We start from the raw sequence: 17,339 nt of genomic DNA on the forward strand, positions 1-17,339 counted from the left end.
CTCCCTTTAACTTTGAAAATCTAATTTATCTACCCATAGACTACTAAAAAAACAGTTTTAAAGACAAAATCATCATTTTATCTGTAATATTAAAAATAAACTTAAATTTTATTTTATTTTTTTCCCCAAACCCTAAAAACTAACCATTTTTCCTCAATCTAAGTTTTCAAAAACAACATTTTCCCCCTAGGGTTTCCAAACTTTTGGATTGAATTTTTCGACAACAATCGATGATCTCCAGACGACGTCTCTTCCTTCCCGACATCTCCTCTTTTTGACTGTACAAAGTCTTCCCCTCCTAAGTGTTATCGTCGAGGAAGATGAATCGTCTTCTTTCAAAGACGAATACGACGTCTTCGTCTTCATTAGAGACGAATCATCTCGACGAAGACAAATCATTTTTGTCAAGGACGATGCCACACTGCATCGAGAGATATACGACTGGAAGGAGGAGACACCGGGGAGAAAGAGACGTCACCTGAAGATCATCGATCGTTGTCGAAAAAATGGGATCTGAAGGTTCGAAAACCCTAGGGGGGAAATGTAATTTTTGAAAATTTGGGGTGGGGGAAAATTATTAGTTTTTAGGGTTTGGGACGGGGGAAAAATGATATGACTAACAGATTCAGTTAATTTTAACGGCCCATAGGTGGGTAAATTGGATTTTCAAAGTTAATGGGGGGGGGGGGGGGGGGGAATTTGGAAAAAAAAAGGCATACCTTGGGTGGGAAATAGTCCTTTGGCCAATAGAAATACCTTAAATTTCGTCTCAAGTGTTCATGATACGACTGAAAAGATTCCTGTGAAGTTAGGTGTAGCCGTTCATGTGAATTGCATCACCGATTAAACAGAAGGAAATCTGGTTAGTTGAGCTAATGAAGATACTCGACGACTTCCTCTTATAACTTTGATAAAGGCTTCTTAAAGAAACAGTATCATGCAATTAACAAACGTACGAGGAAATCAAATAACTTGATTTACAGAAAATAGTATTGTGCTCTTCCAGTGGAAAGAAAGCCTTACCCTTCATGAACTCACCTGCCAATTCACATGTTTTACCCTTTCTTATATAATTTCTCTGTTTCAGCTGACCAACTTACTCATTATTGTCACTCACCAGCCTCTTGCTTCTATCTCAACTACAAAAGCCTCTACACTTTCCAACTCATGCGGTTCGTTCAAACCCTTTATAAATCTTCCCTGCAAATCACTTACTTCCTACTTACAAGTATTAGAGTGTTTCTGTTTCATTCTTTCTGCATTTTTGCAATGGCACGCCACAGCATGTTCATAATCATCGCGGTCTTGCTCCTCGTCAGGCTCACAAATTATGGCGGATCAGCATGGGTAAACAAAAGTTATGTGCGAAATGCCTGCAGTGTCACAACATATCGTGACCTTTGTATTCGCTCATTAGCTTCATTTTCCACCATTGCTAAGACAAGTCCTAGCAAATGGGCACGAGCTGGGGTTTCGGTGACAATCAGCCAGGTTAAGAGTGCTAATCAATACTTGAACAATCTGAATAAACAGGGCCGTATGAATGGGAGAAACAGAGTGGCCCTTTTAGATTGCATCGAAGGGTTTGAAAATGCACTCGATGAGCTTCACAAGTCATTGGCCATACTAAGGAAGATAAGTGCGAGAAATTTTGATAAACAAATGGGTGACCTTAATACATTTATGAGCGCTGCACTCACTGATGAAAACACTTGTTTGGATGGTTTTGCAGGCCGAAATGGATCCCGAGTTACTCTGATTAAAACCCGAGTTTTGAATTCCACTTATTTCACTAGTAACGCCCTGGATCTTGTTGCTAAACTTTCCACCTCTGGTATAAAAAACGATCCATAGGAGATACATATGGAAGTAACCTACTGTATATCTTAATTTTATGTAGATCACATGCACAGCTAAGCCTTGCATGAAATAATAAAGCCATATGTTGGTTAACTTTATTCTCTCTTTGTAAAGCTCTGCATTGAAATTTAAATAATCTTTACTAGAATTTTGTTTTGCCTTAAGTTGATGGCTAGCCCATTCTAGCCAGAGGGGCCTAATTGGATCGAGTGAAGGGCTGGGGAAAAGTTAGGCCCTTGCATTGACGTTGAAACATTCGTGCTCAATAATCGATGATTAAGGAGCTATTGGTTGACCTGGAATCAATTGTGAAGAACCTGCCTGTCAAGTTGACACCCAGAAGTCTGCGTTGATCCTGAGCTTTCTGTCACTTATTATATTCAATTTCTTAAAACATTAAATATATACAAGTTCTCTTGATGGAGCCACAACTACTCCATGCATATAAAATTCTTTATAATCATGGTAGGTAATAATCGATTGCATAGAAAAAATATATGCTTTAAATTGATTACTATGGTAAATTTTCCTATTATTACCTCCATGCCCTTAAGGCCTTTATGTCAGTATCATCAATACATTTGGAAACATTTTAGCAATTCCGGAGTTCAATTTTCAAGCAAGTCGGAATCCATATTAACCAAGAAAATTCAAGAAAAACAATCACCAAATTGATTGACCATTGTCACACCGAATTTCAAAGGCGAAAGGATTATTTTTGACCTAATTCTCAAAGACACATTCATTATCTTTTAAAAATTTAAATACTCACCCAAATATTAATTTTTGTTAAATTTTTTAGTTACAGATAAGGATAAATTATGATTTTACTATTAAACCTTAAAAACTTAAAAGTTAATATTATTTTTTCTTAGGTTTTAAAAACTAATACTTCATCTCATTTTCAAAGTTTGAAAAATTAATATATCACCCTTAAAGTTTATTTCACTTCTTTAGCCACCACCATTCCAGCCAATGATTGACGTTTTCCATTAATTTTTTAGATCTAACCACGAAGAATGATCACCCACCACCACGAAAACAATGTTCGTCGTTCTAATTTAGAGACAACGAAAAAGGTCACTGGAGAGGGAGATAATCATTCATTGAATAGTTGGTCAAATATGGAAGAAAAGTAAAATTTTTTAAACTTAATCATAAAGAAATTATTAATTTTTTTAATTAAAAGAAGAAAATGAGATATAATTTTATCTAATTTAATATTACTAATAAAATAATGATTTTATCCCTTATAATTAATAGTTTTGGTTAATTTAATAATTTATAAATAGATATTTAATTTTTAAAAATGTTTTTTTTAGTTTGAATTAAAACCAGGGTGAGAAATATCCTCCGGCTAATTTCAAATCGTTACTCATTAATGAAATTTTGTGTGTGAAGCCGTGGGCGTAGGGTGGGCGAGAAGTGTAATACTAATGCAACAATCAAAATCAAATTGTGGGTTTTCAATTAATGCTCTTTAAAAAAGAAAAAGAGTGAAATGACGGGTTTTATTGGAAGGGGAAAAATAAAATTGAAAGAAGAGAAAAGTGACATAAATAATTAATGAATGTTGATGCTCATGCATGGGATGCATGGGGCTCATGTTATTTTCTCAAATCTCAATCATCATGCCAAAAACATAACATAACATAACATAGCATAATATGAGAAACGTGCCAAATATTTACACCCCCACCACCACGTGGAAGGCGGAGAGTCAACGTCGCTTCAGAACAACGAATTCTCCTCCCCCCTTCACCCCCCGGCGAGGTGCATTTCAAGTCCTTCCTCCTGCCTATCACCACCCCCACTTTTTCACATCTTCTTCTTTCTTATATTTTTCCCATCACCCAAAATATAATATTAATAAAAATAAATTAATTCTAACACAAATATCAATAATTTTCTGGTCTAGCGAGTTCTTATTTCGGTGATGTTTGGTGGGACCGGAAAAAGTACTAATTTTTTAGCCCAGAAGACTTTTTCTTACCCTAGGGAAAAACAAACTGGCACATGTATGATTTTAAAATTCTAAATATTTATCTAATATAAAATGTTATTTTTTTATTTGTTTAAAAAATTAAATTTTTATCCAAAAATTAAAAAAATTATATTTTCATCCCTCTAAGGGTATTTAATTTGAATAATATTTTATTATTAAAATAAAAAGATTACTTTGAAGATAAATTATATAGAAAATTATTAGGTATAAATTATTACTATATTTGATAAAATTTAGTAAGTATAAATAATTATTATGTTTGATTAAAGATAATAAAAAAATACTAGTAAATTATTTTATTTAAATGAACTTGAATATAATTATTTTTAAATATTTTTTATATTATTTGTCATATTAATTAAAAATAAATTTATTTTTATCTCAAAAAATTAATAAATAATAATATAATTATAATAAAATCAAAATTATATTGATAATCTTTAAATAGCTAAAGTGAATGTAATAATCAGATTATCACGTATATTACCTGTCACGTCAATATTAGTAATAAAAGATTATTATAATATTTTATTACTGAAAATTAAACAAAAGAATAAAAGATAAAATGTCAAAATAATTTTTAAATATTGAAACCAAACAGTCTTTTAGAGTTTTATTCTTTTATTTTTTTCATCAATGAGGTTCTTTGGGTAACCTCTCATCTATCAATGCTTCCAATCGCAACTTGAATAAAGACATAACCATTGTTCTCTGCCTACAAATGTCATGAATCATCATGTATCATCTAGATCTAACATGCAACAAACACATTTGTGGTTAGAGAATAGATCTTCATCGACGATTGTCTATATTTGAAGTTAAATCGACAAAAAATGTAATAGATTTTCACTATTCAAGGTCAATTTGATGAAGCTTCTTCGTCTTTGGGCTTTGTTGGCCTTCGTTTGGAGCCATTAATACTAGCAAAGAGAGATGCACAGAAGGTCGATTGATGCTAGAATCGATTGATTGTTATCATTGTCTAAGTTTATAGCAAACCCTAAAGATTTGACGAGAAAAAGTTACTTTTTAAAGTTGAAACTAAAAGATAAAATATGAGTTTTCAAAACTTAAAAATAAATAAGATAAAAAAAATATTTTAATATTATTAATAAAATAATAATTTTTATCTTAATTCTAATAAAAAAATTTAAATTTTTAAAACCCTATAAACATACATTTTTCTTTATATTAAAACTAAGTAAAAAATATCTCTTTGGCCTAATTTTTTACCTTATTAATACACAAGGCACGTGACGTCAACACACGAGTGGCAATTAACAAATTTTATTCAAGTTCAAAATAAGAAAGTAAAATCAGGAGATATTTGTTGAAATTTATTTTGAATAAATTTAAAAGCAGCAGCAGCAGCAGCCATGCATTGTCGGCATCTAACAAAGTTAAGGAATTTTCAAAGTCTATAAAGCGTCCCCACCATATTGTTTTATTTATTTATTTATTTATTTATAGAACGGTGGTGAATAATTTTGAAATTTTTTTTTTTTGTCTTGTTAAACTATTATTAAAATAAAAATAAAATTTATTTTATTTTATATGGTGTAATTAATTCGCCTAATTTATTATCCAAAATAAACAAATTAGGGCAGGGTGAAGTGACGTTGGGTTAGTTTAGTGGAAAAACAAAGAATGTCTAAATCTAAATCACTCAAGCGAGCCTTTTATGGGCCTCATAGCTCACCTAATTTTAATCACAGACGGCAGCTTCTCTTGAGCCACTCAAATTAAAACGGTGAAATTTAATTGGAATAAATTCCACATGAAAATCTTGGTAAGACTGAAAACAAAATTTTCGTGAAATTTGGACAACTGAATCCAGCCAACTAGGAAAGAAAAGAAAAGAAATCCAAGTACTTTTCTTGTCTATAATAATAATTTAACTCCAATGAAAGCCCGAATGGCGGTTCCATTTTTCTGAAAATCTATTCTTTCTTTTCTGTACTAACTCGTCTCCACACCTTATATTAACATACCCAACCATAACTCAGAATTCCTTCAAAACCAAAGCCGCTGACCCCTTTTCACGGCATCCTCAAGCGCTTCTAACTCACCCCTTTTCCTGTCTTTTATATGCTTTTTGTCTCTTGATCTCAACATTTGGCTCTAGTTTTTGAATTTTAGACTCGATTATAGATTTTTTTTTGGGTTCAGAAATGGGTTCTGAGCTTATATATAGAGGCCATGAGACTCATTCTGTGACGGATTCATATCATCCTAAACCAATCAAACCATGGTTCGCCGTGACCCGACCCATTCGGTACATGCTCCGGGAGCAGCGTTTGGTATTTGTGCTGGTCGGCATTGCTTTAGCCACTCTGTTTTTCACAGTTGTCCCGTCCTATCGTAACCCTTACAGTCAAAACCACCTTGCGATCTCTGATTCGTTGTCTTACCACCCGATGGAGACGCATGAGAGAATTTACAACCCGCGCATCGGGGCGGGTTGTTCAATTCGGGGGGGAAGGTGCCCTTGGGGCTAAAACGAAAGGGTCTTAGAATTGTTGTTACGGGTGGGGCAGGCTTTGTGGGTTCGCATCTTGTGGACCGTTTGATCGCGAGAGGTGACAGTGTTATCGTGGTTGATAATTTCTTCACGGGACGGAAGGAAAACGTGATGCACCACTTTGGGAACCCAAATTTCGAGCTCATCAGACACGACGTCGTCGAGCCTATCTTGCTGGAGGTTGACCAGATCTACCATCTCGCTTGTCCGGCATCACCTGTTCATTACAAGTTCAACCCCGTCAAGACTATCATATCCTTTCTTTTTTTTTTTTTTTGAAAGTTTTGTTAATTAATATATATGTTTTCAGAGCTCTTAATTCTACTTCTAAATAAAAAAACCTGGTTTTAATCCTTAATTGTGAAGTTTACAAGACAAATGTGGTGGGAACATTGAATATGCTCGGATTGGCGAAGAGAGTGGGAGCGAGGTTTCTGTTAACCAGCACAAGTGAGGTGTACGGTGATCCTCTTCAGCATCCACAGAAGGAGACTTACTGGGGCAACGTCAATCCTATCGGTCAGTATTCATCCCTAACCTTTCTTGTTTTATTTAAATTAAATTTAATTATGGTAGGAGACTATGTATGGCTCACGCGTTTTTGCTTCCGTCCGAGTAGAACCCATGTCGTTTCATTTTTGTTAACATTGAAACCATACACGTTTTTGCACTTATTGCTTCAGATCTGGTATTTTTGATAGCCATGATTGGTGGGGCTGAAAACAGTAATCACAGGGTTCACAATGCACTAAACATTTCTAAACAACTTTTGATATTTTGGACAATTTAGGTGTAGGTTGGGAATGGTAATAGAGTAAAACCAAAGGAAAGGTTGAGGTTAGATTGGTTATCCTAGTAGCATGAATTTTATTGCATGGTAGATCTGGCAAACACTGCTATCTTTTAATTAATTAAATCTGTGTGACAGGTGTCCGAAGTTGTTATGACGAGGGAAAGCGAACAGCTGAAACATTGACCATGGACTACCACAGAGGAGCTGGCGTTGAGGTTTGATAAAATTTAAACTTAACTTTTTTTTATTGCAATATAATATTATAAGATGAAGTTTTGGACATTATATTTGTTTTTACTTTGTTTTGTTGTTCAGGTTAGGATTGCTAGGATTTTTAACACTTATGGCCCTCGTATGTGTATTGATGATGGACGTGTTGTTAGCAATTTTGTTGCTCAGGTGCTTGCTTGCTCGTGTTATGATAATATTATTATTATATGTTTTCAAAAGTTATGGTGGTGGGCTTGTAGGTCGAGAGTGTTTATAATTAATTAATGATAATTGGCTGCAATGATGCAGGCGTTAAGGAAGGAGCCTCTGACTGTTTATGGTGATGGAAAGCAGACAAGGAGTTTCCAATACGTTTCTGATTTGGTAAAACAAACTTTTTCTTATTATTATTTTCTGATGATACATTATTGGAGTTCTTGCTCATTCATTTTTTGATTTTCCCCTAGTAGTTCTAGGATTAGTGATTGCCTGTTCACTCCTATTTGCTTCTTAATAAATTATACGAGTCTGACATTTAGAGACTGTAAATATTTTGGGATGTTATTTTTGAAATGCGCATTTTGTGTTGTAGAAAAAAAAATTATGGTAAAATACAAATTAGGATTACCTTTTCTATGTGGGGTTTGCATGTATACGGGGAACTGGTTTCTGCATGTGGTACCTGCTGCAAAACTGTTCAGGAAAACAGTTTTCTTTTTCTCTTTCTTGCATGTACGCATGTGGAGATGAGATGTTTTGGAAATATTTTTTTGACATTTCAGCTTAGTGAATAGTTTCACTAGTGCCAAAAATGCCAGTTGAGGGTCTAAATGTTTTATGAGAATTTATAACTTGAAGAGGCATATACCATGTGACTAGAGCCCAGTCAAGTCCCCACTGAAGACAGCTATCTTAATTTCTCCATACATGTAGGCTGGGCTCGATTTTGATAGCTTCATCAATTGTTGCCCTAATAGAAGGTACATATGGCATTGACAAGACAGTATCAAAGAAAGGATTCTTGGGTCCCACTAATCTCTCTGCAGTTAAATTATAAATGCCCCTTGAATTGTATATTGGTAACCATATCAGACAAGCAAATGGATAATTTGTCTTCAGTGCTTGTTATGTGGTGCTGGGATAGGCTTTTTCCCAAAGTTACATTGAAAACTATGGTTTAGGCGTATTTTAATAGTTTTAGTTAGGCTTCTGGGATAACTTTACAGTTTTCCTCCCTGCAATATTCTGAAAATTTAGCTTGGTCGCTGCTGTTCATTATGATTAAGATGGTTTGTTGAATGGTGTCACAATAGGTGGAAGGTCTGATGCGCTTGATGGAAGGAGAGCATGTGGGACCTTTTAATCTTGGAAACCCCGGCGAATTCACCATGCTTGAACTTGCTCAGGTAAGCCGTCACTTAATTAAACTGTCATTTTTCTTTGCTTTGTGGTATTGTTGCTTTCATATAGTCATTGTTTTAGTCAGAAGCTACTGTTATAAAGAAATAGAATAGCAGAACACTAGCAGAAGTGAGAATTTCCTATAAGCTAAGCTCTAAAACAAGTTGGTGTTGATAGACATGATGATGACTTGTATTGTCTCCATCCTCCCGCGACATGGAGGGGCACTCAAATCAACAATTTGAGATTTAGAATTACTCTGTTAATGAAGATCAAGACATAAGCTTTAGATATCCAGTTTTAAAATTTCAACAGATGCTTACTATTGAATTTAGCACAAATGCAGGTAAGTTTTCTACATGTATTGGTGTTTCCTCAGAAATGTGAAGAATGATTTCATTGGTGCAGGTGGTCCAGGAGACAATTGATCCCAATGCTAAGATAGAGTTCAGGCCCAACACTGAAGATGATCCTCACAAGAGGAAGCCTGATATCTCTAGGGCTAAAGAACAACTTGGTTGGGAACCTAAGGTGTCCCTGAGGAAGGGTCTTCCTTTAATGGTGAAAGATTTTCGTCTACGAATCTTTGGTGACCATAAGGAAGGTGATGCCACCACCACCTCAACCACAACGTTAGCATCCTAAGTTGCCATAGGATTCCCATATTTTCATTTGCTTAAACAATATGTTAGCAGCATCAACAGAAAATGCAGCCGTAGCAGCATACGAGGCCTCTTGTCCCCTTGATATAGGTTCCAAGTTGCCTTGATCAGCATGCGTGTCCCGTCTTCTTTGTGATTTTTATGTTACTCCACCTTCAAAGCTTATATTTGAAACTGAAAAAAATAACATTATATCCTTTGTTATTTTTATGCAACGTGGCCTTATAGCGCCAGTAGCAATACATTATTATTTTACAATCATTCTGTGTTGGGTTTGTTTACTTTATTGTTATCATTTCTTAGCTTCAGTGGAATGATGCCCTAGCTTTCAACCAGGCGTTTATGAAACAAGCAACTGTAAAAGCAACCCAATTTTGTTATTTATTGAAAATCAGAAATAGTAGAAGGCCTATCTGCCTATCTCCATTTGACTATTGAAGCGGACTCTTATAGAACCCCCAGGGTTTACAATAACATCATTGGCATCTACTGTTAAACATGTATCATCTTAAAATTAGATTGTAAATAATAATAAGCTTACCATCAAAATTAACTAGCTAGTGTTGAAAAAACAAGTTTTGAGAGCACATAAATCAGACAAATGATTGAGCTATTCGCCCTTAAAGGAAAGGTTATGATATCCAACAAACCCTAAATATCAGACTAATTGTTCAAGTATCAAAAACTACAAAAAAATAATAAGAGTATTGGAGTGAACTCTTAAAAGCCTGTAAAGTTAACAATAATATTATCGACATCCATTGTTAAACATGTACTATCACAAAATTAGATTGTGAAAGATAACACCCTTACCATCAAAATTAATTAGCTAGTGTCGAAAAAACAGGTTTTAAGCATACAAATCAGATAAATGATCAAACCATTCCCCCTTAGAGGAGAGGTTATAACATCCAGTAGACACGTCAATTGGGCCGGGCCAAATAGAGGCCCGCCCCGAAGCACGAAAAAAGGCTCGGGTACGATAAAGCCCGGCCCGACACTGTAGAGTGCCGGGCCAGGCCTAGGGCTTTAATATTAGGCCCATGGGCTGGCCCGGTCCGGCCCGATACTGTTTATATATATATATATATATATATATATATATATATATTTTTTTTTCTTAGGCAGCAGAAGCAAATCTTGGCTTCTGCTGCCTTGCCGCCTTGGTCTGCTTCTGCCTTGGCAGAAGCAGATTTATGCTTCTGCCAGGCAGGAGCCTCTACAAAATTTTTTAAAAATTTTTTTTTTTAAATAAATCTATTTTATTTCTTTTTATTTTCACTTTTATTTATAAATCTTTTAATCACTCAATTTCAATTATTGCATTATATTTTCAATTTCATTAGCTCTCTTTCAAAAAATATCTAAATTCGTAAATAATAATTATTTATTTTTGAAGAATTCAGAGATTTAAATATAAAAGATGAATAGATAAATATTATATAGTAGATATATTTTATTTATGTTTTGTAATTTATATCGTATATAAATTAATTTATTTATACTATGTTATCAATTTATAATATTTTTCATCATATAACTACGGTATTCCTCCGTCACAAGTGAGGGGTTATAAATAAAATATTCGGGATACTGTTATCGGTTTTAATAATTGAAAAAAATTTATGTTAAAAAATGTTAATTAAATTTTTTTTTTAAAAAAATTGATTAAATGAGCTGGGCCGGCCCAATTAAAGCCCAACCCGGCCCGATTAAGGCCTGTTATTATATGGGCCGGGCCTTTATATTTTAATGGGCCGGCTCGGCCTGAAGGCCCGTTACTGTTTGGGCCTTAGGCTCGACACGGCCCATTAGCTCGATGGGTCGAGTCGAAGCTAGCACGGCCCGGCTTATTAACATCTCTAACATCCAGCAAAACACAAATATCAAGACTAATTATTCGCATATCAAGGATTATAAGGAAATAATTAGATTATTAAAGTGAATTTTCGAAAACCCATCGGGTTAACAATAACATTATTAGTATCCACTGTTAAACATGCACTATCACAAAATTAGATTGTGAATGATAATAACCTTACCATCAAAATTAACTAGCTAGTGCGAAAAAAAAAAAAAAAAAAGGGTTTTGAGAGTATACAAATAAGGCAAATGACTAAGCCATTCCCCTTTAGAGGAGAGGTTATGATATCCGACAAATCACAAATATCAAGATTAATTATTCTAGTATCAAGGATCACAAAGAAATAATAAGACTACTTGTTCAATCTATCAAGGATCCCAAGTAAATAATAAGACTACTTGTTTAGAGTATTAAAAATCACATGGAACAAGCTATATCACTTTGGATTCCCAAGAATAATGATAATAAAATCTTCGTTATTTTTCTAAAAAAATGTATTTATCATATGATATAATTATTATATCATATTAATTCAATATATCTTAAATGTATATTTTTTTTATTATTGTATAATATAATATGTATAATATATTATAAAATACCAATAACAATGATGAGATCTTGTCTTCAACGAGTTCTTCTCAATTCTTAATTTTATATGATTAATATGAATGCCTTGCCTCTGTCCAACAAAGCATGAATACTGACCCTTATTTTATTTCCAATTCAGGGTGCACATCTTGCAAATGAAAGTGCTAAAAAAACCACCAATTGAAATTTGGTAGCCACATAAAGAGGTCTATCTGGGTTTTGACCTAGAGCTACATTGCTGAGTGATGGAACATGCGACTTCCTCTCAGCCCACACAAATAGCTACGTTGTTGAATCGATGTACGTTGGTTGGCATCAGTGAGTTTCTGAATGCCATCGCAAAACGATGGGTGAATCGGCGTGACTACCATAGCACTGGCATCACTAGTGCGCTTATCAAGCCAAGCAATGATATCACCAAAAACAACATCTACGTTTTCATCTGGTTCTCCTGATGTTAAAGCATGCCACATTCCTGGGTACAATTTTATGGTCTTGTCCTTGCTGGTGGCCCGCTCGTACAGTGCCTTGCTCACTTCTGGGTCTGTTACTGTGTCTGCTTCCCCGTGTAACACAAAGAATGGTATTGTCACCTGCAAAGCACAAAGTTGCTATTGATTCAGAGCTTCAACAGAAAATGCAACAGGGCTTATAGAGAAAGATGGCTTTATTAACCTCGTTTAAACTGTCTTCAAGGTTCATGCTGGTTCTGAGCATTTCCAATGCTGTTTTCAGCCTGGGCTTATCTTGGTATATCAACTTATTGCTTCTTATCTAAGACATTTAGGGGGCAAGTGAGATTGAATCTTTAATTTAAAGATAACTTGTTCACTTTATCAAATATAAATCAAAAGGTCCCCCCACCTCTTCTCGCTTAATAGGGTCCTTGAAAGCAGAGTCAATGACATCTTTTGTGGGTACAATCTTCCATTTTGGTATAATCTCTTCCACTCTGGTTAATATATTGATAACTACAGGATGTGGCTTCACCTTCTCTGAAATCTAACGTTTAATTGATGTTATAACGAAGTTAGCCACCGTAATTATATTTTATTAAGTTTAAGCTTAAAATTTGTACCTTGCACATTGGTGCAACAAGAACAGCACCATTCCAGAAAGGTGGGTCTTTTTTGTGAAGTAGAAGAGCCACAGCTCCTCCCATTGACTCACCATACAAGAACCTTCCCTTGTCCCTGAACTCTTCCTGCGCTGGAGATTAAACCACATAAGAATAATAAAATACAGTGTTGTACAAGGTATTTGTTGCAGAATGCCTACCACAGACAGACTTGAAAAAGTCGTTACAGTCATTAACGATATTTTTAAATTTCTTGATGTAACAACGAGCTCCCAGGGACCGCCCATGTCCTTCATAGTCGATGCCAAACACAGCATACCCAGCACTTGCTAGCCTGGTTCCACATTCTACTCAAAATTCAAATCATGAAACCACATTAAAATTGGGCCCAAAATTTTCTTTTGTTTGATCATAAAATGAGCACGTTTTGTTTGACAAAATCAAATCATCAAACACTCAATTCCCACAAAGGCAAGGGTAGGTAGGTGAACAGATTTAATGACAATGACATAGACGATGACCCTCCCTAATCCAATTAATATCTGATAAATATAAATTGGGGACCCAGACCCATTTTTCCCATGGTAATTAGTTGGAATGAATAATACATCACCCTTGGTTCTCTTACGTTAGTTATGCTTTGTTGAAGCAGTGGGTCTGGTTGAGCCCAACAATTGATAGTTAGCCTACCAAACCAGGTTAGCTGACCAAGACCAACATATTGAATTTCAGGTCGTAATTCAACACCTGACCCACATACCCCGTACAAGTTCTAGACATCTTTAGGAAAAGTTGCCGTCATGTATACCATATTCACGAGTAAAACTGTTATATACATGACTCTCATAATTGAATGGGATCACTTTTTGATGTTTAAACGGAAGTTATCTTTTAAATCTATAGTTGAGCCTGAATTCACAATAACCCACCTCATCATCACTCAAACATAAGTTCGGTTGTAGTCTTATTGTATCTTTATACAAAAAGCATACCATAACACGCAAAGATTATTGTGATAGAGATAAGGTACGAATGATTGCAGCTCACTAGTGGCCTCCTCAAGAAATCAGATGCTCAATAATTGGCTTTACCTTCGATCGTTTTGTCCAATTAGACTCAAAATTACGTATAAGCTATGCAAATTTAAAATCATTATCACTAATGAAGACGTGAACTAACAGAAGAGAAAGAGATACCTTATCTCTGTTCCTATCTGTTAAGGAGCAAATTAACACTAACAGAGATAAACTATTGGGAGGCTTCAGGAAAGATTCCAGTTCCAAGTAGAATCAAACAGAATAACCCATTTTGGTCAGGATTTATGAGCAACTTCTGCTTAGAAACTTTCTAATTAAGAATTATGTAGTGTAACATGCAAGGGCGCAAGCTTTGGATTTTCTTGTGCAGGAACAAGAAAGATCCATAGAGAGTTCCATCTACTTTTGTAATTGGGTGAACACAAATAAAGATTATCACATGTGCACTTGAAAACAGTAAAAAAATTGAAAGGTCACTAAATAGTATCTATTACCTCTCATGAAACCGCTGCATTCCATGCCATAACCTGCATATCTCATCAATGAATTAATTTATCACAACCGACCAACCAGCAAACACGGAGAGAAGGTCAGAGTGGTGGAAAGGGAGTTACCATGGCAAAGGAAAACAACAGCTTTTGCAGAAGAAAAAGGCAGCCATTTGCAAGTAAAAAGCTGAACTCCTCTTGCGTTTCTTATACATTCCTAATATTATTCAACACCAAATTCCCATCAACAAAAACAAAAATCCTTTACTTGAACAGAATAGAATCTCCAGCCAGCATATATATATATATATATATATATATATATATATATATATATATATATATATATATATATATTTTAGCATACTGACCTCCTGATACTCGACTACTTTGTTGTCGTTTGGATGAATTTGAACTGCCATCTTCTTTCTTCTTGTAAAGCCGAAGAACGCAGTGCTATCCAATTACTATCTACTCGAACATTACATCTGGATCTATATATGTACGTATAAAATGCAAAATGAAAGGTACATCTGCGGAAAACAGTAATGCGAAGAAGGCTCGTGCAGGGTCAAAGTGAGAAATTTTTGGCTCAGCCGACCGCTTTACAACACACAAGATTACCGTAGGAAAGTTGGAGAGGTAGAAGGATAAATAAATAGAATAGTTGGACACTAACACGGTTCCACTATTGATGAGACAAGATTACCGTAGGAAAGTTGGAGAGGCACAAGGATAAATAAATAGAATAGTTGGACACTAGTACGGTTCCACTATTGATGAGGTGGCATGTGCCCATACTGCAAATCACGGAACTTGTAGATTCTATAGATGCTGTTGCTGCATCAGGCCGTACTCTTATCTGATTGGGAGTCTCATCCCATTCCTTATCACGTCTCTCCATAAAACTTTCCACCGTGTTTTCTTTACAAACTGGAATTAAACGATCCTAAAGGTTTGTTTGTAGGAAACGTTTATTCAGCCAAAATTTATTAGTTTAAAGACAGAAAATGTAGTCAGGATGGCTAAAATTAATAATATAATGGAGATGTTCTCTGGGGAAAGTGCGCCATTTTTTTTAATGCGGACGCCCCTGTTGGTATAATGATAGTCGGTCACGATAACAGAGAACCAAAGAAGGCATCAACATCACGATGCTTCCTTCCAAACAATCTTGGCTGTGGAAGAGGTTTCCTGCGTACTTATGGTAATAGGCTGGGCGCTATGATACACGGGGCAAGCAATATGCAGAGTCCAATATACATGCGTGTGCGCACATGTTTGGAAGGGTATCCCACAATTAGGAGCAAGTAGCTACCTTTCGACGTACCGAAAATGATCGACATGAAAATGGATTTGCAACTAAAGGTAGCTGGCGCCCTTCTAGTTGCTGGAGACAGAATTAGCTTATCTTATAGGATATCGTAACATGTTGACATGACGACATAGGTGCATCCAAAGGAATTGACCTCTCTCAGAGCCATTAGTGGTGCTATGAGCCGAATAGTTGAATGTTCACAATAATAACATGCATAGGGGCCTGTATACAAATAGGTGTTGAAGAGTGTTACAACCTTATTTCAACAACAGAAGTCACAAAAGCATCAAGGGTGAATACTGAAAAGCATATAATGTTGAGCGGTTTCACGAAGCATTCAAGTGGAGTGTGACCTAAGACATGAGGTGTCTTTCCTCGTCATATTAGCAATACTTCACAACTCTTTAGGAGGACGATGCTCTGTTAGAGGAAAGTGCATTACCGAGCTGATGATAGATCTTCATAGTTAACAATAAAAAAGAGGTTAGACTCTATTGCACATACTGATTAGAGGCTTAAGCCCCTTCCTTGACGAGTTCATAATATGACCAAATCAGTCAACCTCAAGCCAATTAATGGCATATGTATAAGATTTAACCTACTTAAGGGTAAAATCAGGACGCTGTACAGGCCATTTTGCTGTGTCAAAAATCCAAACCCGCGACACTATGCACACTTCAAATATTTTCATAAAACATGGAAAATGGCCTTGAACATTCAAAGTCCAAATTAATCAATTGTTTGATCAATAATAAATCAATCTCTTCAACTTCATGTTTCCTTGGAGTGATGTGAAAACAAAGCCGACAATTTAGAATTAGCATACCCATCTATATATATTTATCAACTCAATTACCTTAAAGTAAAATGGTGTAATGAAATTGTGATTTCACATGAGAGTGACAACATTAGCATTTCAAAGTAATGTTTCACTTTGGCTCAGCTCATATCCCTAGAACGTTATTCAATGAATTAATTGCAGCTCCGCTGCTTCAGTAGTGTCCATAAACACAGATATTGATAGGTGAAGGTTAGCCATCTGCCTTCCTAGACATGGGTGAAGATTTCAAAACTAAATTATCAAACAATATTTTCAATCTCTTTCAAATGGTTATTATTAGAAAAAAAAATAAAAATTGGTAGATAATCTACCAAACACTGATGCCATCAAAGTGGGCGCTGCAGAGGTCAATAAATACTGTTTCCAGTGTTATAAAACTATGCAGTTGTATTAAAGGGTCAAATGTGTCAAGGTAGTACATTAGATTAGGATATGGCATGTCAGAACTAGGAACGGTTGTTCTATTAGTCCATTGCGATAAAGTTAAATTACTTTGGCCAAATAAGTATTTCTCACCCAGACTTTGATGAAAGACGATAGGTATCTCCGGCCTCAAGTTGTCAAATCAATGAGCATAGGTAACATAAATCCAAGGAATGGCTTTGTGGTAAGAAGTATGAAATGGTATGGCTTGAAGGTAATTCAAAATAGAAGCCAGAGAAAGAAACAA

At 35.3% G+C, this 17,339-nt stretch overlaps 3 protein-coding genes across 5 annotated transcripts; 2 read left to right on the top strand and 1 right to left on the bottom strand.

The window, feature by feature from the left end:
* The first annotated feature begins 1,224 nt into the window (after nt 1-1,224).
* On the top strand, nt 1,225-1,958 carry LOC123217502 (pectinesterase inhibitor 6-like). Its single transcript, XM_044638564.1, has one exon. It carries the CDS (start codon nt 1,270-1,272, stop codon nt 1,852-1,854), a length of 585 nt encoding a protein of 194 aa, XP_044494499.1. The 5' UTR covers nt 1,225-1,269; the 3' UTR covers nt 1,855-1,958.
* A 3,720-nt stretch (nt 1,959-5,678) lies between these two features.
* Nucleotides 5,679-9,713, top strand: LOC123216987 (UDP-glucuronic acid decarboxylase 2-like). The gene is given in 8 exon segments (XM_044637710.1): nt 5,679-6,312; nt 6,315-6,638; nt 6,758-6,905; nt 7,315-7,394; nt 7,495-7,578; nt 7,699-7,773; nt 8,703-8,795; nt 9,199-9,713. Coding segments are annotated over 8 exon segments (1,317 nt in total). The 5' UTR covers nt 5,679-6,036; the 3' UTR covers nt 9,436-9,713.
* Nucleotides 9,714-11,937: 2,224 nt separating this feature from the next.
* Nucleotides 11,938-16,325, bottom strand: LOC123215955 (caffeoylshikimate esterase). 3 transcript variants are annotated; one of them, XM_044636276.1, is made up of 8 exons: nt 14,882-16,325; nt 14,637-14,727; nt 14,517-14,549; nt 13,186-13,332; nt 12,986-13,116; nt 12,772-12,909; nt 12,583-12,681; nt 11,938-12,500 (listed from the first exon to the last, which is right to left on the bottom strand). In XM_044636276.1, the coding sequence occupies exons 1-8, from the start codon at nt 14,930-14,932 to the stop codon at nt 12,138-12,140; spliced, it is 1,053 nt and encodes a 350-aa protein (XP_044492211.1). In that variant the 5' UTR covers nt 14,933-16,325; the 3' UTR covers nt 11,938-12,137. The 3 variants fall into 3 exon arrangements, with proteins under 3 accessions (XP_044492211.1, XP_044492212.1, XP_044492213.1); XM_044636277.1 differs by lacking the exon at nt 13,186-13,332 and having other exon boundaries at nt 14,882-16,319; XM_044636278.1 differs by lacking the exons at nt 14,517-14,549; nt 14,637-14,727; nt 14,882-16,325 and having other exon boundaries at nt 12,986-13,111; nt 13,186-13,303.
* Between the last annotated feature and the right edge of the window lie 1,014 nt (nt 16,326-17,339).

The sequence above is a fragment of the Mangifera indica genome, chromosome 5 (assembly GCF_011075055.1).
Source record: "Mangifera indica cultivar Alphonso chromosome 5, CATAS_Mindica_2.1, whole genome shotgun sequence".
Taxonomy (NCBI): domain Eukaryota; kingdom Viridiplantae; phylum Streptophyta; class Magnoliopsida; order Sapindales; family Anacardiaceae; genus Mangifera; species Mangifera indica.

Excerpts from the sequence above, each read along its gene's own strand:
- LOC123217502 (XM_044638564.1), top strand. The coding sequence starts at position 1,270 with ATGGCACGCCACAGCATGTTCATAATCATCGCGGTCTTGCTCCTCGTC.
- LOC123215955 (XM_044636276.1), bottom strand. The coding sequence starts at position 14,932 with ATGGCAGTTCAAATTCATCCAAACGACAACAAAGTAGTCGAGTATCAG. Across the intron at positions 13,333-14,516 it reads ATGCAGCGGTTTCATGAGAG|AATGTGGAACCAGGCTAGCA; the intron begins GTAATAGATACT and ends AATTTTGAGTAG. Across the intron at positions 12,682-12,771 it reads ACCCTATTAAGCGAGAAGAG|ATAAGAAGCAATAAGTTGAT; the intron begins GTGGGGGGACCT and ends TAAATGTCTTAG.